This window comes from Phascolarctos cinereus, unplaced genomic scaffold (assembly GCF_003287225.1).
Source record: "Phascolarctos cinereus isolate Bilbo 61053 unplaced genomic scaffold, phaCin_HiC Scaffold_9;HRSCAF=440, whole genome shotgun sequence".
Classification (NCBI taxonomy): Eukaryota; Metazoa; Chordata; class Mammalia; order Diprotodontia; family Phascolarctidae; genus Phascolarctos; species Phascolarctos cinereus.
The window spans coordinates 150902152-150924255 of NW_027556402.1; the positions used below are offsets into that span (position 1 = coordinate 150902152).

Genomic DNA, 22104 nt, shown 5'->3' on the forward strand with positions numbered 1-22104 from the left:
AATATTTATAGTGTATGCCTTCTTCCAGACATTGTATTAGGCACTTTACACTCATATGAACTAAACTGAGGTAACTTGCTTAAGGTCACTCAGCTAACAAATTTCAGATCTATGTATTTTCCCAATTTGTCTTAGTGCCAAGTAGTATAATAAATTCTGATTTATCTTAAACATCAAATTAGAAGAGAAATATTTCACTTAAAATGTGACCAGAATGAATTAAATTACCTTAATCTATGTTCCAAATAGTATTACACAGAATCTGGGGTTGTGATTTTAATACTGACTATAATATTATATTTTATACAAATGCTATTTATTCCAAACACTTCATATTATGGAGTCCACTATTTCCAGCCAATCCACTGCTAAAGACTGTAAAAGTGGCAATCTGATATTATTATTCAATCTCTCCCAATTATTACACTAAAGAACATGTTTTAATTTAATTCAAATCTTAGTTCCACTATCTTGGAAGGAACCCATAGCTTATCAATTTACCCATAGCTCTCTATGATTTCTTCTTATATATATGAGGCTCATATAATTTAGTCAATTTCCAATTTTAACACACATCTATATTTTAAAAAGTTATTTTAAAATTGACCAATACTTAATTTTATTTTGTCATACTTCCAAAATTCTAGCTAGATATTCTAATCAAACTCAATTGCCTTTTGATTGTTTCCCAATTCACACAAACCTTTCCCCTTTTTATGATCCATGAAAAGGTTTAGTTCCAGTTTTATTCCAAAGTGCAGCCTCTTCCCTCTCTTCACCTTGAAACTTTCACTAGCACAGCACCCAAACCCATCTCTGTATAATCAGTGAAGGAATTTTCTTCTCCTTTTGTTATCCAAATAATGATTGCATCATTTCTTTTCCAAACTGCAAGCCTTGGAACTTTCACTTGTCAGTGAAAGTTCCTCAAGCTCATCTCTCTATGATCAGTGAAATTACTTTTTTCTCTTAGATCTCAGGGAAAAAGGTTCCCCTCTTCCTCTTTTGTTTTCTTTTTTTGTCTTTTTATACCCCAGAACTTGTCCACAATTCAAGAATGTAGAGATAGAGAAAGAACTTTGGGAACTTTTAGAGGTTTAATTGACAAGACACATGAAGATTTGCCACAATGTCTTATTTCTTTAAAATTCTGATCAGTCTCAAGTAATCTTCACTTTACTGAAAATATTCTCTCTCTCTCTCTCTCTCTCTCTCTCTCTCTCTCTCTCTCTCTCTCTCTCTCTCTCTCTCTCCCTCTCACTGAGGCTGTTGCAGGCAGCTAGGTAGGAGAGAAGGAAAAAGAGTCATGCCTTGTTGCTTTCCTGTATACATGTTTAACTCTCTTTAACCTGTCTAACTGGAAAACCAGCATTTCTACATGTTACCTCTGACTGGAATTTCTCTGAGTATAGGAAATTAGTAGTGGTTTTTTTTTAATGCTGTGGAAAAGGGATCATCTCACATCTTGCCACTACTTGTCTCCCTCCTTTTCCTTATCTCACAAATACTTTATTTGTAAGTATTTTGTAAGTATTCATAATGATTGATTGAACTGCTACCTATAATTGATCTAAAGATACTTAACCTCTTCCTTTGGTATCAAAAGAACAACTCATGGTTATGAGGGAAGTACAGTGTTACCCAGCCGGGGGATACAACTGGCATAGTTGGCAGAATACCAATGGAATCCCAAGGCAGTAGGGGATAGGCCAGAGGGGATGGATTCTGTGGACGGCCTCCCTGGATGGCCTCCATGTGTGGGGTGGCCTTGACACATATTTGGATCATTGCGTAAGGGCTACCCTGAACACACCTTGCATTGCTGAGAAGGGCTAAGACTATCAAGGTTTGTCATCGCACAACGTGGCTGTTACTGTGTAGAACGTTCTCCTGGTTCTGCTCACTTCACTCAGCATCAGTCCATTCAAGTCTTTCCAGGTTTTTTTGAAGTCTGCTTGCTCATCATTTCTTATAGCACAATAGTATTCCATTACATTTGTATGCCACACCTTGTTCAACCATTCCCCAATTGATGGACATCTCAATTGGCAATTCTTTGCCACTACTGATAGAATATATTTGCACATGTGGGTCTTTTCCCCATTTTTATAATCTCTTTGGGATACAGCCCTAGAAGTTCTATTGCTGGGTCAAAGGGTATGCACATTTTTATAGCCCTTTGGGCATGGTTCCAAATTGCTCTCTAGAATGGTTGGATCAGTTCACAACTCCACCAACAATGCATTAGTGTTCCAATTTTCCCACATCTTCTCCAACATTTATCATTTTCTTGTTTTATCATGTTAGCCAATCTGATAGGTATGATGTGGTACCTCAGAGTTGCTTTGATTTGCATTTCTCTAATCAAGAGTGATTTTGAGCGTTTCTTCATATGACTATAAATGGCTTTAATTTCTTCATCTGAGAACTGCCTTCATATCCTTTAACCATTTATCAATTGGGGAATCACTTATATTCTTATAAATTTGACTTAGTTCTCTATATATCTTAGAAATGAGACCCTTATCAGAGATAGTGGTTGCAAAAATTCTTTCCCAGTTTCCTGCTTCCCTCCTAATCTTGGTTGCATTGGCTTTGTTTGGGCAAAACCTTTTCAATTTAATATTATCAAAATTATCCACTTTGCATTTCATAAGGTTCTCTATCTCCTGTTTGGTCATAAATTCTTCTGTTCTCCATAAATATGACAAGTGAACTATTCCTTGCTCTCCCAGTTTGCTTATGGTATCAGCCTTTATATCTAAATCATCAAGCCATTTTGACTTTATTTTGGTATATGGTGTAAAATTTTGGTCTATGCCTAGTTTCTGCTATACTCTTTTCCAGTTTTCCCAGCATATGGATTCTTTTTTTGTGCCTATTTTCCCCTCTGGTTCCAGGACATCAGGGAAGTTTACCTTGAAAATTCCTTGACATGTTGTCCAGGTTTTCCTTTTCATTATGGGTTTTGGATGGTCCAATGATTCTGATGTTATCTCCTGGATCTATTTTCTATGTCAGTTTTTTTCCTATAAGGTATTTTACAATTCCTTACATTTTTTTCATTCTTTTGAATTTGTTTGATTGATTTATGATGTCTCATAGCTTCCACTTGCCAATTCTGACTTTTAAGATGTTGTTTTCCTCAATTAGCTTTTGTACGTTTTTCCACATTTTCCCAATTGTACTTTTTAAGGTGTTGTTTACTTTGGTGGATTTTTGTATCTCCTTCTCCATTTGGCAAATTCCATTTTTAAGCAGTTTTACAAGCTGTTGAGTCTGTTTTTTTGTTTTCATAATTCTCTTGCATCACACTCATTTCTTTCCCTCATTTTTCTTCTAGCTCTCTTATAAGATTAAGCTCTTCCATGAGTTCTTTCTGAGCTTGAGAGTATTTCTCATTTTTATTTGGGGTTTTGCCCTTAAATGTTTTGATATTGTGCTCTTCTGAGTTTATGTCTTGGTCTTCCCTGTCACCATAATAACTTTCTATGGTCAGAGTTTTGTTGTTGTTGTGGTTGTTGTTGTTGTTTGCTCATCTTTTTTGGGGGAGGAGAGGAGATTTTTCCTTTCTTTTAAATTTGAGCTTTATTTGCATGGTGGAAGGATATTGTCTCCAGCTTCTTGTGCTAGTGGTTGCAGGCCCTGGCTATTTACCTTTTGTAGTGCTGGTGTTGTCCTGAGGCTCACTGCAAACCCTCTTGTTTGGTGCTGTGCTGATGGGGTGCAGTAGGGCTTGACTGGCACTGATGGAGGCTGTAAAGGTCTGGCAGCTTAGCTGGTGCTGAGCTGGGGTCCTAATAGTGATGACTGGTATGTCCTGAGGCCCCATGGATTGTTTCTGCATTTCCCCAGGGCTGCACTGAAGCATGGCCTGGCCTATGGAGGCTACCTTTTTGCCTGGGGCTATGCTAAAATGTGGAAAAGCCAGTGCTAGCTGTCCTGGCTGCTGCCTGTTTGCTTAGTATTTGTAGGATTAGTGTCTACCTGTTTGCCCTGGGGCTTTGCTGCATCACATGAAGGTCTGGCTACTGGAGGGTGCCAGCTTGCCCAGGGATACACTGAAGCACAGTGGTAGTTCTTGTAGCTGGGGGGGGGGGCGGTCCTGGTGTTGGCATTTGTCTTCTTCACTATACTGGGGCTCAGGATCTCCCACTGGTTTGCTGACGCAGAGCTTACTGTTGCCTTGTGGAATGCTGCCTGTCCTGGACTGAGCTCCCCTTTCACCAGAGTGAGATTCACCTTTCTTGCTGATCCTGCAAGTTTCTTGGGCTAAAAACTTGTTTGCCCCCATCCTTTTGCTGGTTCTGCTGTTTCAGAATATGTTTGGTGGCTCTACTTTATGGTTATTGGAAGGTGAGTATGGGAGAGTTACAGTGATTTACTGCTTATTCTGCAATCTTGACTCCTGGAAGTCAATATCTCAATATCTCAGATTTGCATTCAATTTTCTTTACAACCTGCCTGAAACATATCTATCCAAATGTGTTTCATATTGTTTCCATTCAAACACTTTTTATTCTAGCCAAGCCAGTTTGCTCGTTGCTCCATTACCTCCATACGTTTGGACTTGTGTAGTAGCCTTTCATTCTGTTGAACTCTCCTCATGTTAAAAAAATGAGCTAATGATGAGCAACAACAAAAATATATACAAATAAACATGACACAAATCAGAATATTGTAAATGTATATAAAAATATCAGAAAAATGCATTAGGACATACTGAATTAAATGGATTTTAATGTGAAGAGCAAAGGTTCTTTTGGTTCTGATGTTAACAGACCACAGCCATGTGCAGCATTGGCAAAACATCAGATATCCATCACCCTAATGACAAGCAATAAAATCCATAAAAATTAGCAATATGCATATATTATTTTTAAAAATATGTTTTATCAATATCTTCAGTTTCTTACATCATAATAGTTATTCCAAGTATCCCTATCCCTCCCAGAGAGCCATCCTACATAAAAAATAGTACTTTTTAGCAAAGAAAAGAAAATCCACACAACTGCTCAATACACTGAATAATTTGTAAACCATGTGTAATGTGTAACACTTGTAAAGCTACCACCTCTACAGAGGGTTGGGTTGGAGAAGATCTCTCATCTCTGTTCATTCAAGTACTGCTTGATATTTTGTTGTATCTGTATTTACTTCTGGTTTTTTTTTTTTTGGTTTGTTTTGGGTTTTTTGATGTATAACTGTTCATTCCACTTACATTGGTACAATTGCTATGCATATTGTTTGCTTAACTTCTCTAACTTCACTTGGCATCAATTCATATAGATCTTTCAATACTCCTCTTTATTAGTCACATACACACAGAATTTTTAAAAAACCATCCAAGATTTCTTTACATTCATATACCACAATTTATTTTACCATTCACCAATGAATGGGCATCTACTTCATTTCCAAGTCTTAAATATCACAAAAAGTGCTGCTGATATATTTTGGAGAATATGACAACTTTCTTCTTGTCAATAGCTTCTTAAGGTCATAAGACCAGTAATGGAATTTCTTGTTCAAAGGGAACAGACATTTTAGTCACTTTATTTGCAGAATTCAAAATTACTTTTGAAAATTATTGTGCCACTTCACAGATTCACCAACAGTATATTGATATGCCTATCTTTCCACAGTCTCTCCAACATTGGCTATTGCTATTTCTTGTCATTTTTGCCATTGTGTTTGAGATAAAATCTCAGGGTTGTTTGTATTTGATTTTTGCTTATTATTTGTAATTTGTAGCATTTTACATTTGATTGTAAAGACTATGCAATTTCTCTTTTAAAAACTGTTTGTTTGTATCCTTTGGCCAGATATCTATTGGTATATGGCTATTAGTTACATATAAGTTACATACACACACACACACACACATGTACACACACAAATGTGTGTGTATGTAACTAATAGCCATATAAATATAAATAACTTATGTTAAATAAATTTATACATAAATAAATATATACCCCAATGTATATAAACACACACATATACATGCATACACATAGATATGGGTGTTGTTTATGTATCTTGAATATCAAATCCTTATTAGAGAAACTTGAAATAAGATTTTTCCCCATTGAACCACTTCCCTTTTTATCCTAAATGCATTTATCTTGTCTGTGTAGAAGCTTTTCAGTTTCAAATAATCAAAGTTATCTAGTTCATCTTTCAGAATTGCCTCTATCTTTTGTTTGGCTAGTAACATATCTACCTATCACTTTGAGAAGTATATGATTTCCTATCTAATATTTTATAGACTGATATTTGATATTAAAGTCTCATCCACTTAGAATGTATTATAGAATGTGTTATAAGGTGTTGATTTAAGCCCAGTTTCTACTAGAATACTTTTCAGTTTTCCCAGAAGTTTTTATCAAATAAGTAGTTTTTTTTCTCACCTAGGTAATTTATGTTTTCTACTTTATCAAACACTGGGTAATTGAATCCTATTGTTTGTAATTCTCCCTTATCTGTGCAGATTTTCTGGAATAATCATTAGAACTTTACTTTTGCTATCAGTATTACAGATTCTTCTCTGATTTAATATCATTATAAATAGATATATCACAGTCTTTGGAGGCAAATGTGGAATGCTACTAAATGTGACACGATCACAGCCTCATGGGCAAGGTTAGTTATAGAAAATACATTTTATAGTGCTATTGTACCTATAGTTCTTACAATTACTCCTCATTAGCATAAATAAATGTTCTTTTTAGATTTCGGTGGACAGCTCAACTTTTAAATCATATATTTATCAACAGATACACCATGCCATTCCATAATTTAAAAAATGGACCATTTAAAAAATTACTTTGCTGGAGACCTGAGATCATAGTAGAATGTTTAAGAGTGTTACTAACTTTCACCAGTCTGAAAATGCTGCTTTTAAAGTAATACAGCTTTTGGCAGAGCCAAGATGGTAGAGTGAAAGCAGTGACTTTCTTGAGTTCTCCCCCAAACCCCTCCAAATACCTATAAAAATGGCTCTAAACAAATTCTAAAGCAGCAAAACCCATAAAAAGACAGAGGGAAACAAATTTCCAGCCCAAGACCACCTGGATGGTTGATGAGAAAGGTATAACATGCCAGGCTGGGAGAAGAGCGCAGTTTGGCATGGGCACACAGGCCACAGCAAACCTGGAGCAGGCCTCAGAGGACTGAATCACAGGCAACTATGGCGGTTTTCAGAGTTCTCAACCCATGAATGCCAAAGACAATTTATAAGGTCAGTGGGAAAAGTCTGTGTCTGTGGTGAGAGAGAAGATAGGTCTCAGCCTCAGTTCCAAAGTGAGTGTGGCTCTGGGGTGGTGACTGCCTCCTGAGCTTCCAGCCAACACACTGAGGGAGAATCTGGTGGCTAGTTAGAGGGGTATTGCAGGGATCTCTTTGCCAGGCCAAGGCAGGAATCTCTTGCTTTGCCTGTGCTTGGATCTGGGTCAGAGTTCTGAGGGGCAATCTTGGGAAGAGGATGAGTACTAGGGTGGTAGAGCTTATAGTGGCTGTGAAGAGAAAACACTCCTCCCAGTTCCAAGGCAGAAAAAAAGGGCTTGTGGTCACTCATAGACAAGAGCACAGGTGAGGAAAGGAGTAAACACCTTGCCCCTGATCATACCACCTTGGAATAACTGAAAATTTACAGGTCCCTGGAAGTATCTCTGAAAACAACTGTACAAACCCCCAAAGCTTGGGACAGTACATTCTCCACATTGGAAACAGACTTTCACCTTAATGAAGAGTTTATAACTCAAGAAATAGGCTGGAATCATGAACAAACCTCACAAGAAGTGTCAGACCATAGAATCTTTTTTTAATAACAAAGAAGATCAAAACATACAACCAGAAGACAAAAAAGTCAAAGCTTCTACATCTAAAGCCTCCAAGAAAAATATAAATTAGTCTCAGGTCTTGGAAGAGCTCAAGAAGGATTTTGAGAAGCAAGTAAGAGAAATAGAGGAAAAACTGGGAAGAGAAATGAGAGTGATATAAGAAAATCATGAAAAACAGGTCAACAGCTTGCTAAAGGAGACCCAAAAAATACTGAAGAAAATAACACCTTAAAAAAATAGCCTAATCCAAGTGGCAAAAGAGGTCCAAAAAGCCAATGAGGAGAAGAATGCCCTAAAAAGCAAAGTTGGCCAAATGTAAAAGGAAGTCCAAAAGATTACTGAAGAAAATACTTAAAAAATTAGAATAGAGCAATTGGAAGCTAGTGACTTTGTGAGAAATCAAGACACTGTAAAACAAATCCAAAAGAATGAAAAAAAAAGAAGACAATGTGAAATATCTCATTGGAAAAACAATGGACTTGAAAAATAGATCCAAAAGAGAGAATTTAAAAAAAAATTATTGGACTATCTGAAAGACTTGATCAGAAAAAGAGCCTGGACATCATCTTTCAAGAAATTATCAAGGAAAACTGCCCTGATATTTTAGAACCAGAAGCAAAGTAGAAATTGAAAGAATCCACCAATCTCCTCCTGAAAGAGATCTCCAAAGGAAAACTCCCAGGAATATTGTAGCCAAATTCCAGAGTTCCCAGGTCAAGGAGAAAATACTGCAAGCAGTCAGAAAGAAACAATTCTAGTACTGTAGAAACACAATCAGGATAACACAAGATTAAGCAGCTTCTACATTAAAGGACTAGAAAGCATGGAATATAATATTCCAGATGGCAAAGGAGATAGGATTACAACCAAGAATCACCTACCCAGCAAAACTGAGTATAACCCTTCAGGGGAAAAAATGGTCATTCAGCGAAACAGAGGACTTTCAAGCATTCTTGATGAAAAAACCAGAGCTGAATAGAAAATTTGACTTTCAAATACAAGACTCAAGTGGAACATGAAGAGGTAAACGGGAAAGAGAAATCATAAGAGACTTGTTAAGGTTGAACTGTTTACATTCCTGCATGGAAAGATGATATTTATAACTCATGAGACCTTTGTCAGTATTAGGGTAGTTGGAGGGAAAAAAATATATGTATGTATATGGATAGACAGACAGACAGACAGACAGTTAGATAGATAGATAGATATAGATAGATAGATAGATAGATAGATAGATAGATAGATAGATAGATAGATAGATAGATAGATAGATAGATAGATAGATAGATAGATAGATAGATAGATGGATGGATAGATAGATGGATGGATGGATAGATAGATAGAGGGCACAGGGTGATTTGAAGATGAAAGGGTCATATATAGAGAATAAAATTAAGGGGTGAAAGAGGATTATACTGGGAGAAAGAGAAAAGGAGAGGTAGAATGGGGTAATTTATCTCACAAAAAAAGAAAAGAAAAGGGTCTTACAGTGGAGGGGAAACAGGGGAAGGTGAGAGGGAATGAGTGAATCTTATTCTCATAGGATTTGGCTTAAGGAGGGAATAATATACACACTCAATTGGGTAGGGAAATACATCTTATCCTACAGGAAAATAGGGGAGAAGGGGACAAGAGAACAGGGGAATGATAGAGAGGAGGGCAGATTGGGAAAGGAGGTAATCAGAAGCAAACATTTCTGAGGAGGGACAGGGTCAAAACAAAGAATAGAATAAATGGGTGGGAGTGGGATAGGATTAAGGGAAATGAAGTTAGTTTTCCACAATATGACTACTATGGAAGTGTTTTGTGTAACTGCACATGTATAACCTAAACTGAGTTGCTTGCCTTTTCAATGAGGGTGGGTGGAGAGTTGGAAGGGAGAAAATTTGGAGCCCAAAGTTTTGAAAACACATGTTTAAAATAATGTTTTAATTTTCTACTGGGAAATAAGAAAAGAATTTAAAAAAATAAAGTAATACAGATTAAAAAGAGAACATGCTTGCCAAAGAATTGCAGTGTTGCTGCATTATTAATTCATAACTGTGATGGCCACATGTGATAGTGTTAGATTCTTTAGGCAATGTTCCTTATTCTTTATTTATGGTGGATCTTTACTTTAAGAATGTCAAAGTCCTACTTTTTTCCAATATTCTTTTCTTGATAATATTGGCTAGTAACTTAGTATTTCTAACCCAACAAGAAATATTATGTGAAATTTTCTTGCAATAATGCTACCATCCTCACCTTCATTCTCTTAGCTGATTTTCTCAGAAGTCTTAGAACACTAGGGCTGGAAGTGGCCCCCAGAGTTCAAACCTATTCACTTAATTTTTATCAGGCAGCCACAGAGTAAATGGCTCTGTTATAGGTCACCAAGTCCATCTGTACCTACTTTATTTTTCTTCTCTTTCGAAAAAAATAAACTGTTCCAACAAAACTATGTTGTAGCACAATTACAAGGTTGGTGTTCTGAGTAATCATGTTTATACTTGTAATGACTTAGTTTAATTACCATCATTGTTTATATGTAGAAAGCTAATTTTGCATTTAAAAGTTGTGATAATTATCATCATTGGAAAGAATATCATAATTTGTGCATATAATGTGTGAGTATAATGGAAGTATTTCCCCTTATTTATGTGTGTACATTTTATATATATATATACATATATATATATGTATATATATATATACATATATATGTATATATATATATATAATGTACACACATATTCATATTTATATTTGTTGATTTTTACACTAATATTTGATATTACTATATTTTTTTTAGGAAAGGAGTATTCTTGACCTAGTATTTCCATTGTTCTTCCATTTTAGAGGTATATTATGTTGGAAAATTCCCAACCAAGCTCATTCTATATGTACTGACATCCAAAAGGATTGTTTATATTGTCTATGGCTTTGAATTATTATTGTTTTGGCATGCTATTTTGGCTTAACTTTATATTAATCTGTATACTTTTATATAATTTCATATTCAGTGAATGAGTGTAGGGAAACAAATAATCATATAATCAAAAACTGGAAGAAATCTCAAACAATTATTTTGTTATGAGTCCTTGATTCAAAAGAAGTCCAGCACACCTGAATCCTCTACAACAGATGGTTACTTATCTCATTTGTTTATTCTAGAAACCTTCAGGGATGGAAATAATTCAGGCTACTTTCATAGCTTTCTCCTCTGGTTAAACTCCCTGAAAAATATATAATTCTTAAGAACTCTGTCTTTTGTAATGTGTCTATCTCTTGTTTAGTTCTCCATACAGAAGGGCGATTTATCATTGTCTTCCTCACAATTTTTCCATTGCATCTTAAAAATAGACATTTCCTAGAAAATAATTTTGCTAGGAGCAGTGGCTGATGTTCACTTAATTTGGGGAAGCTTCCAGGTGATCAGTAGCCTTTTCCCACCCTCCAGTCTGTGATACTTTGTGTTTATCTCTGTATCCACAGCACAAAGCTGACCCTTAATGCATAACTCTTGATATGCCTCAAAGGCTATAAAATTGTGCACAACCTTTGATCTAGCAATACCACTGCTAGGTCTATATCCCAAAGAGATTTTGGAAAAGAGAAAATGACCCAATGTATGAAACATTTATAACAACCCATCTGTGGTGTCAAAGACTTGGAAATTGAGGGGATGCCCATCAATTGGGGAGAGGCTGAATAAGTTGTGTATATGAATGAATGAAATACTATTGTTTTAAAGAAATAATGAGCAGACAGATTTCAGAAAAACCTGGAAATATTTACACCAACTGATGCTCAGTGAAGTGAGCAGAATCAGGAAGAACATTGTACACAGTAACAGCAACATTGTGCAATGATGAACTGCGAAAGACACCTTTTCTCAGCAATATGATGATCCAAGACAATTCCAAGTGACTCATGATGGAAAATGCTCTCCATATCAAGAGAAATAACTATGGACTCTGAATGCAGATTGAGATATACTATTTTCATATTTTTTTTTTTCATTTCTCATGGTTTTCCCTTTTTTTTTACTCTTCTGTCATACCATGACTAATGTGGAAATATCTACATGTATAACCTATATCAGATTGCTTACTATCTTGGGATGGAGGGAGGGTAGGGAGGGAAGGAAAAAAATTTGGAACTCAAAATCTTACTAAAATGAATGCTGAAGGTGGAGGCAAGATGGTTGAGTAAAGGCAGGGACTTGACTGAGCTCTCCCCCAAACCTCTCAAAATACCTTTAAATAATGACTCTAAACAAACTCTAGAGCAGCAGAACCAAAAAAAGATGGAGTGAAACAATTCTCCAGCCTAAGACAACTGGAAGATCAGTAGGGAAGGTCTGTTGCATTTAGGTGAGAGTGGAGCACAGTGCAGACCAGTCCCCAGTGAACTAGGAGTAGGACTTGGGAGCCACTGAATCATCACCAGCAGCAGCTGCTTACAGAGTTCTCAGCCGACATATGGTAAGGGAATTACACAAGTGTTGAGAAGGATATGACAGGGGTCTCTGCTAGCACTCTGTTTTTGCCCATACTTGCATCTGTGTTGCAGCCCTGGCTGGCAGCCCTGGGCAAAAGGAGCACTAGCACACCAGCGTATGTGGCCAGAGTAGAGCAGGGAAACTTTTCAAGGCAGAAAAGAGTGCTTGTGGTCACTCACAGACAGAACACAGGCCAGGAGAGGAGTAAACATCTCTCCTTAGACCATAACACCTTGGAAGAACTGAAAACTTACAAGTCCTTAGAAGTATCTCTGAAATGACTGCGCAAGCCCCCTGATGCTTAGGATAGGGCACCCTTCACCCTGGAAGCAGGGCCCTATTTTAACAATAAATTAGAAGTTAAATAGTAGGCTGGGAATATGAGCAAGCAACAGAAAAAATATTCTTACCATAGAAAGTTACTATGGTGAAAAGGAAGCTCAAAATACACAGAGAAGAAGATAACAAAATCAAAGCTCCTACATACAAAGCTTCCAAGAAAAAAAACAAAACAAAACCAAAAACATGAATTGGTCTCAGGCCAATTGGCCTGAGAAAAAATTGGGAAGAGAAATGAAAGTGATGCAAGAAAATTATGAAAATTATGAAAAACAAATCAGCAGTTTGGTAAAGGAGATACAAAAAATGGCTCAAGAAAGTAACATTTTAATAAATAGACTACTCCAAATTATAAAACAGGTAAAAACAAACAAACATTCAAACAAATGAAAATTCAATGAATGAAATAGAGGACTTTCAAGCATTCTTGATGAAAAGACCACAGTTGAACAGAAAATGTGACTTTTAAATATGAGAAGCAAGAGAAGAATAAAAAGGTAAACAAGAAAGGGAAATCATAAAGGACTGAATAAAGTTAAACTATTTAAATTCCTAACTGGGAAGATGATACCTGTAATTCATAAAAACTTTGTCATCATTAAGGGAAATTGACTGAAGTCATAGATGTGAGTTGATTATGAAGGAATAATATCTAAAGAAAGGAAAATTAAGGGGTGAAAGAAGAATGTACTGGAGGAAAGGGAAAGGGAGAGGTAAAATGGAGTAAATTGTCTCACATAAAAGAGGCAAGAAAAAGATATGAAAAAATTCTCTAACTCACTATTGATTGGAGAAGTGCAAATTAAAACAATTCTGAGGTACTATCTCATACCTATTAGATTGGCTAATACGATAGAAAATGAAAAATGACAAATGGTGGAGGGGATGCGGGAAAAAAATAGGACATTAATGCCTTGTTGATGGAGTTGTGAACTGATTCATCCATTCTATAGAGCATTTTGGAACTGTGCCCAAAGGGTTACAAAATCATGCGAGAACTTTGACCCAGCAATAACTCTAGTTATTTTTTCTACAGTTAATTTTTGTCCTTCCTTTCCCAAGCTATCGTTAGTCAACTCTCTCTTTCATACCTCTCATTTCTTTACCCATTTTTTCTTCTATCTCTCTCATTTGACTATTAAAATCCTTCTTGAGCTCTTCCAAGAAGGCTTTTTGGGCTTCAGATCAGTTAATACTCCCTTCTGAGGTTCCACATGTGGGTTTGTTGACAATGTCGTCCTCTTCAGAATTTCTGCCTTGATCTTCACTGTTCCCATGATAAAAATCTATTGTACATTTCTTTTTGCTCATGGTGTTTGCTTATTTCCTGGCCTTTAAAGAGATTGAGCTGTTCTGCGGGGGAGCAGAGGGCACTAACCCAAGCTTCTTGTGTTGGGAGCCTAGGGCCTGGTCACTGGCTTTGTGTGCTGGCAATTGGAGGCTGTAGGGTTCTGGCAGCTTACATGTTGTTGGGCTGAAATCAGCAACACTGGAACTCTAGGGGTAGGATTAGGTAGTGTGGCCCCTGGAGATTTCCTACTCATACTTCACTAATGTGAAAATATGTTTAATAGGAATGTAAATGTATAGCCTATATCAGATTGTGCACCATCTTGGGGAGGGTAGTGGGGAGGCAAGGGGAGAAAAATTTTAAACTCAAAAGCATATGGAAGTGATTGTTGATAAATCAAAATAGACTAATAATATTAAAAAAGTAAAAAAAAAATTGCAACATTTAAAAAAAGAGAGAGATTTCCTACTCACTCAGGTCTTTCCTTCCTTTCATTTTTTTCACCTCCTTTCAGACAGATATTGCAGGATATTTATTTGTGTGGGGTCCCTTGTAGCACTGCTTCCCTTAGTTTTGCTGAGGCACTGGGAGACTTGGTTGCTGTAGGATGCCAAGGCACCTGGTGGTTTTCCAAGCTGGTTTCCACCAATTCCCCCACCCTCATTGAGAAACTTGGGGGTCCTGGTTTTGGTGCTTGCCTGCTGTACCACCTGGGTTTCAGGAACTCCTCCTGGTATGCTGAGGTGGGGCTTTTCACTAGCTTTCTGGGACATCTCCCATTCTGTACTGCTCCCCTTCCTCCAGGGCAAGAGGGGCCCTGCTAATTCCTCAAGCTACCTGGGTTACTGGACTGCTGTACCCTAACTTTCTTCTGGTTCAGCTGTTCCAGGGTTTTTCCTGGGGAGATATTTTCTGGGCTTTCAGAGGTTAATAGGGGAGGGTAAGAGTGACTTGCTTCTTACTCTACCATCTTGGCTCCCAGAAGTAAGCAAGAGAATTTCAAAGCCCAGACCACCCCCTCATCCCTCACTCCTCCAACTTTGCACCAGTACTAGTTCTATATCCAAAAGAGATTTTAAAAAAAGCAAAAGGACCTTTATGTACAAAAGTATTTATAGCAGTTCCTCTCTCATGACAAAAAAAAATTGGAAATTGAGGGGATGCCCATCAATTGGAGAATGGCTGAACAAGTTATGGTATGTGATTGTGATAGAATACAATTGTACTATGGGACACAATGAGTAGGATGATCTCAGAAAAGCTTGGAGAGATTCGCATGAGCTAATGCAAAGTGAAATGTACTATGTACAAAGTAACAGCAATATTGTCAGATGATCAGCTATGAATGACTTTGCTATTCTCAGCAATACATTGATGCAAGACAACTCTGAAGGACTTATGATGAAAATCGCTATCCATAGCCAGAGAAAGAACTGATCATGTCTGAATACAGATTGAAGCATACTTTTGTTACTTTCTTTTTTTTTCTTGAAGGTTTTAGAAGAAATAATTAGTATAGGTGATAGATATATAGATATCTATATCTATCTATACTATATATACATACCTATATCTATCTATATCTACATATATAGGTACATACGCAAATACATATATGTGTGTATGTGTGTGTAATGTTTGGAAAAGTTGCCCATGGAAGATTCAAGTAAGTAATAGCTTTTACTTTCCTAGATGTAGGTCTTCTGGAACAATGCTTCCTATTTGGTCATTAATATAATTCACATTTATATATCATTTTAAGATTATATGAAACTTCCCTGTTACCCTTCCTGGCCACCATTACCTTACATGCGTTATTTCCCACATTAGAATATAATTTTTTTTTTTTAGGACAGGGACTCTTTTTTTTTTTAAATTTATATCTTTAGCACTTGGCACAATGCATGACACATAACAATTACTTAATAAATATTGCTTTAATTCGTATATATATGTATATATATATACATATATATACATATATATAATATTTAATATTTAACATATAGTAGAAAGAGAATCAAATTAAGAACAAAAAATCTAGGTTCTAATCCAAGAGCTGCCAATATTGAAGTATAAGATTTTAGGCTTACCTCAAGATCATTTTTAGTCTTAGCTTCTTCACTTGTGAAAAGAAGGGGTAGAGTTAGATAAAATCCAAAGTCCCTTTCAAGTGTAACATTTGTGATTCTAGTTTTAATGACCAAGCCCATGTTCACTCTATCTCTACCCTTTTTATCCTCCACAAATTTGATAATAGCCTATGACACTTTTATGCTATGTTGAATCGTACAAATCATTTTAATCTTATTTCATGTGGAAGCTACCATTATCATCTTAGTCATTTGTTAAACTTTTCTGAAAATTCAGACATGTGACAAGAGCATTGCATATATTCCTGGTGCTAATGTACCACTTACTTTGCTTTATTTTTGGAAGAATATGATTATTTTAATCTCTTTTATTTCCAGTACTTCTCACACTGACTTGCATTTTTCCTAATATTCAACGATCCTATGATGATGTTTAATATTTTATTGGCCCCTTTTTTTTGGGCTATTAGTTTCACTGGACTGTGTTCATACTAAGCTTCAAGATTGATTCATTCATTCAACACATTTATTGAGTATAAGACACCATGACAGGTGCTATGGGAGATTTTAAGGCATATAAGACCTAGCTCTAAGTTCCTTTTCTTGAATGTCAAAAGCTTTGCAAAGTTGATCTGTGATCATATCTCTTTTTCATCAGAAAAATTCATTAGAATTTTTAAAAAAATGAAAACAATTTTAACTGGAATGCCCTTAGAAAGTAGTGTGCTAGGCATTGAAATCTAGTTGTTCATAAAAACCTTTGTGTTCAGATAAAAAAAAAAAACTAGAAAATATTATTTACTTCCCTCTGTTAAGTACACTGACCTTGACTGCAGAAGGTTCAGGATGGGCCTACGAGGGTCATCTTTCTGAATGCAGTATATAGGAAATATGTGAGAAGTGGAAAAAAATCCAAGAAAAGACAACCCTCCCCAAGAAAAATAAAACTTTTAAAACCTCTGAAATTTAAATTCCCAATAGGATATTAATTTGCCATCATTTATTTGACTCCTTCTAAGAGTGAGCACAGCAATGTTGCTCATAATTTGAGAAGACTTTTCAAAGCCATCTAGTGATCAGTTAAGGATATTAAAAATTCAATTTTAAAAATTCATTCTCGCTCAAAGGATAGTTTATCATAGAAGAAATGTTCTCCAATTAGTACAAATTGTTTGCTTTTGTGTATGGCATACAATTAAACAACAAAACTTTTTTCTAGTAGAATGAGTCATATTTGTTTATAGTTATTAATAATTCATTTTTAGACATCAAGGAAGAAAAATACTTATTTTAACTTACAAAGCTAGGTCCTTATCCTTAGGAAATATTTCAGTTTGAAATAGTTTTTAATCTAAATATCAAATATCCACACTTTTGAACAGTAAGTATGTTTTATTTTTAGCATTGGTGGTGACTATTGTAAGCTTGTTTTCTTAGGATGGTTTCTGAAGAAGCTATTTATTATGGAGAAACAGATTTGAAACAGACTGCACTTAATAGCTATGATCTGTAACAGTGTAACAGAGCTGCTATAAAAACATTTTATATTTAGAATTAAGATAGCCTCCTATTGAAAATCCAATAAGAATGGTTATTTTTATGGGTTTGTTGCTTGTGAAAGTAAAGAAAGAATTTGTTATTTGTGCATATGTATACACATATGTGTATGTAAAGATTTACATAAATATGACTACCATGACACAGCTTTCTAAACAAATCATACATAAAATGCCCTTGTATTCTGCCTTTTTAATTTTATTATTAATAGTAAGCCGTTCTTTTTTTTTTTTTTAAATTAAATCAGACAGCATTACTGAAGTCTTCACTAATATCTACGTGACCAGTTTTGGACCTGTCTCAGATACTGATATGGTAAGTTCTTTATTAAAATTATATTTTGATTGAACTATTTAATTGTATCTCTTAATTTTTTTTTGTTTTGTTTTGATGAAAGTAGAGGAATTTATTGTTTTTCAGGGCAAATGAAAAATAGCTTGTGAGCACACATATTATTTGCTCTTTTGGCTTTCTATAAACACTCTTTATACCCTTCACTTTACCTTTATCTCAACTTGGTGTCTCAACATTGTTGCTGTTCATTCTAGGGATATTCTCTAGACTTTGATTTCCTGCTTAGCTATCTCTGAGTAATTCCTATTTAGTTTCATAGGTTTGGCTGTCCATAAAGTCCATACCACTTACCTAAAGTTTTCTAGCTATACCTAGATCTGATTCTTGCTTTTTCTTGCTCTATCAGCTTCTTCTTTAGGGAAAATGAATTGGACAAAACAATATCACAGACTGTACATATTGTTGACCCAAACTTTAAGTTGCTTGTGTTATGATGAAGATTTTTTCCACAAAGTTTCACATGAAAGATGTGCATTTCCCTCAGTCTTTTACTGTCTTAATTATAATCCTACCTCTTTGTATTGCAACTTATTATAGTTTGAAAGCTGTTTTGTAGAAGGCTGTCTTCAGAAAGATATAATTCATTTATTTAAAATTTGCTGCCCAACCTTATCTGCACGAATTTCATATTGGAATGTCTGCTTGTCATTATTTAGACACAAACACAGTACCATGTCTTAGTTAAGAAGATGTAACCTCAATTCAAACAAAAACTTCAGCAATGACATTTATCCTTCTCTCATGACTATTTACTATAGCAGTATCCATGGATATTCAATGAATTTACATGTCTCTAAATTGCTCAAGGATAGATTTTGACTGTATTGTTTAAAAGGTATGAGGAATCTAGGACGGAGAACTAAGTGTGAGACTTTAGGGGGGGGAATAATCCATTTTTATCTGCTGTTCTAACTACTTTCAACTCCAAGGAACAAGATGCCCCCAAACCAGGTGCCCTCTGGTGTCCCTGCCTCCTTCTTTCCTGCCTACTTTTGTGTGATGTCTTACCTTAGTAGATTGTAAGCTCCTTGAAGCCAGGGACTGTCTTTCTTAAAACAATGCCTGGCACATAGTAGGCACTTAAATTTTTATGGAATTAGACCAGGATAAAGAATATGAAGCTTGCCTCCTATGATACACACAAACTCACAATTTGATGGAACTTGGGAGCCTGTAGTGATGACAGCTATGTAGTTTTCCAGTTTCTGGATAACCACTTCTGAAGAATCAATGATATAACTTATTTAAACAAAATTACAAAATGTTCATTATTTTTGCTCCCATTTGAAAAAAATCTAGATTCATAATTTCATTGATCTATAGAATTCCCATTAAGAAGAGTCATTCCATGGATGTAAAATGGAAAATCATTTAGAGTTTGTAGTTTCAGAAAATTATCTTGGGTTCCTAGGAATTTAAATAATTTGTCCATAGTCATATAGATAGTATAATTTAGGGGCAAAACTTGAACACAGATCTTATTCATTCTAAGACAGCTCTTTACTACATCTCACTTCTTGTTATATGCAGATGGATTTAACATACTTACATAAATGCTCCTTTTAAGAAAGATATTAACTCAAGGAGTCTGAAACATTGAAACAAGTCAACAAGAATTTATTAAATACTTACTCTGTGTCAGCAACTGTACTAAGAACTGGGGGATATAGAAGAAAGCAAAAACACTATCTGTTGTCAAGGAGATCACATTCAAATTGAGGAAATAATTTGCAAACAGCTTTGTATATACAAGATACGTGCCAGGTAAAACTGGAGTTATCTCAGAGGGAAGGCAATATTGCATTGGTAGGAAGAAATAGTAAGGTCTTCTTTTAGAAGGCTGAATTTGAGCTGGGTCTTAAAGGAAGCCTGGTAGTCCCAGAAGTAGAGATGAGAAAAGAGTGAATCCCAGACATGGGAGGCAGCTTATGAAAAGGTGTCAACTGAGGCTTGAGGAAAAGCAAGAAGGTCAATATATCTGAAGGCTTTAAAAGGCAAACAATACATGTTATTTTTGCTCCCAGACAAAATAGGGAATAAGGGAGTGGCACGATCAGGCCTCAGAAAGATCATTTTGTCATTTTACTGGAGGAAGGGCTGGAGTGGGAAGATACTAGAGACAGAGAACAACTGGGATGGGTGAGGGATGCCACAGGAAATTGTAGCAAGGAGAAATTCACTATGATGAATGGGATAATGAATAGATTACAGAGTTATGAAAGGATTACTTTGGCACAGTGAGGACTCAGTTGAGATTATGTAACATAAGTCTCTCCTAGTCAGCATTGTTTTATGAGTTTTCTCTAATAGTTTGGCATCATATGAATAAGAGCAAAAGCAGCAGGTAGTGGTAATAATCCAAGTTTAGAGTTTGGTAAGGTATAATTGGTGGTAGGATAAGTGGGTAAGTGACTCTTAGCATAGAGGACAGAGGTAGAGTTACAAAAAAAGCTATAAGAATTAGTTCTGGAGTTACTGCAGTATCCTGTACTTGGGAAACAAAATCTGAGGAGAATGCTATATTGACATATTTAGCTATTACTTGGGAAAACTTTGATAGACCAATTAAGTTGATCTATTTTTTTTTTCCATCATGGACAGATAGAATTATGTCTGTACTGAGGGAGTAAGCAAATATACTTCAGAGCAGAATTGTTTTAGTGTTTTCCATACTGAAGCTACATGAGACAACAATCCAGTTAGATTAGAGTCTATTTGAAGGTGTTAGATGACATTAAAAAAGAAGTGGAGTAAATGACAAGCCTAAGGGTTTAATACCTGCCACAAGTCGCTGGGCTCCACCTCTATCTCTCATTTCAAAATGGACCAACAAAATTAGAAACAGAATGGATTGTAGAAATTTAAATTTAATAATCTAATTTAATATGTTATCCTATGCCAGATTTGGCACATTGTTAGGACAGTAAGGAATTGCTAAAGTCATCTCAACTATTGATTTAAGGAAAGGGTTTGGGCAAATGGTCTTGGATGAAAAATCCAAGCTTCAAATAACTTTGGTAATATTTGATTATGTGTTCAGTGTATCTTACCCTTTGGACCAAGGGATTTATTTACCTCTTTCCTCAGGCTGGTTAATGATTCACTCAGTGGACCAGGACATTTTCCAGATTGCAGAGCAAATGGAGATACATTTAGCTATTGTCTAACAGGGCATTTGAAACATTGTGCATGGCCTATGAGGATGTTCTTTGAAAATGGGAATTTCTTTACACTCTTTCTATATTCTTTCACTGAAATCTACTGCCTAGTTCTCCCCAGAGGACCCTGGATTCCTAGACATGCTTTGCAGTTCTAAGTGCCCCTTCTCTTATGCACTGATGGAACGGGAGGTCAGGAGGGAAAAAGAGCACTCACTATTGCCACTTTTTGACTATCCTTTTGTCACTAACACTTAGCAACCTCTATTCCCTTGACAACTCCGGCTGTCTTCAGTGCTAGTTTAAATTCTTATTATAGTCATCCAATCACCTCCAGGACATTGTTCTTTCTTGTTTAAAGAGTTCAGTATCTAGGTTACAGTCTTTCTCTCCACTCCAACACTTTCCTTTACACTAAGCAACATCGAAACACATCATTGTCCCATTAAATGCCCCAGCCTACTAGTTCTAGAATAATCTCAACAATCGTGAATTGCATCTTCGTTTTCCCTCATGCTCATGCAGGGATGAAGATACCGTGATCTTAAGACCATTCAAGACTTTCCATATTCATAATCAAGAACCCTGGAATTCTTTCTTCTCACCATAGCCTCTTAGCCTTCAAGTTATTATGTGAAACCTCTTTCTCTGTTTCACAGTCAAACTCCTTTAAAGGAGTTTATTCACTGTCTACATTTCTTCACCTTCCATTCTCTTCTTAGCTCTTGTAACTGGTAACCTCTCATTTAACACTTTTTTTTTTCAAGGTCACCAGTGATCCTAAATGGTAAATCCCATAATGTGTATTCATCTCTCATTTTTTTCATCTTCTCAGTTTTTGACACCCTTTGCCATATCTTTCTGGATGTTCTTTCCTCCCTTAGTTTCTGTGACACTGTGTTCTTTTGATTCTCCTCAGTATTCTTTGCTGAATAATAATTAACCACCCAAGGCTCTGTCTTTGACCCCCTTGTCAGCTCTCAAT

General features: G+C 35.9%; 1 protein-coding gene across 1 annotated transcript in view; it reads left to right on the top strand.

Moving 5' to 3' along the window:
• The window catches only part of GABRA2 (gamma-aminobutyric acid type A receptor subunit alpha2), a 136421-nt gene that overhangs the window by 52574 nt on the left and 61743 nt on the right, over window positions 1-22104 (top strand). Inside the window, exon 4 of the mRNA XM_020990682.2 lies at window positions 17855-17922. Within this exon, the coding sequence (XP_020846341.1) occupies window positions 17855-17922 (68 nt within the window). The remainder of the gene's footprint in view (window positions 1-17854; window positions 17923-22104) is intronic.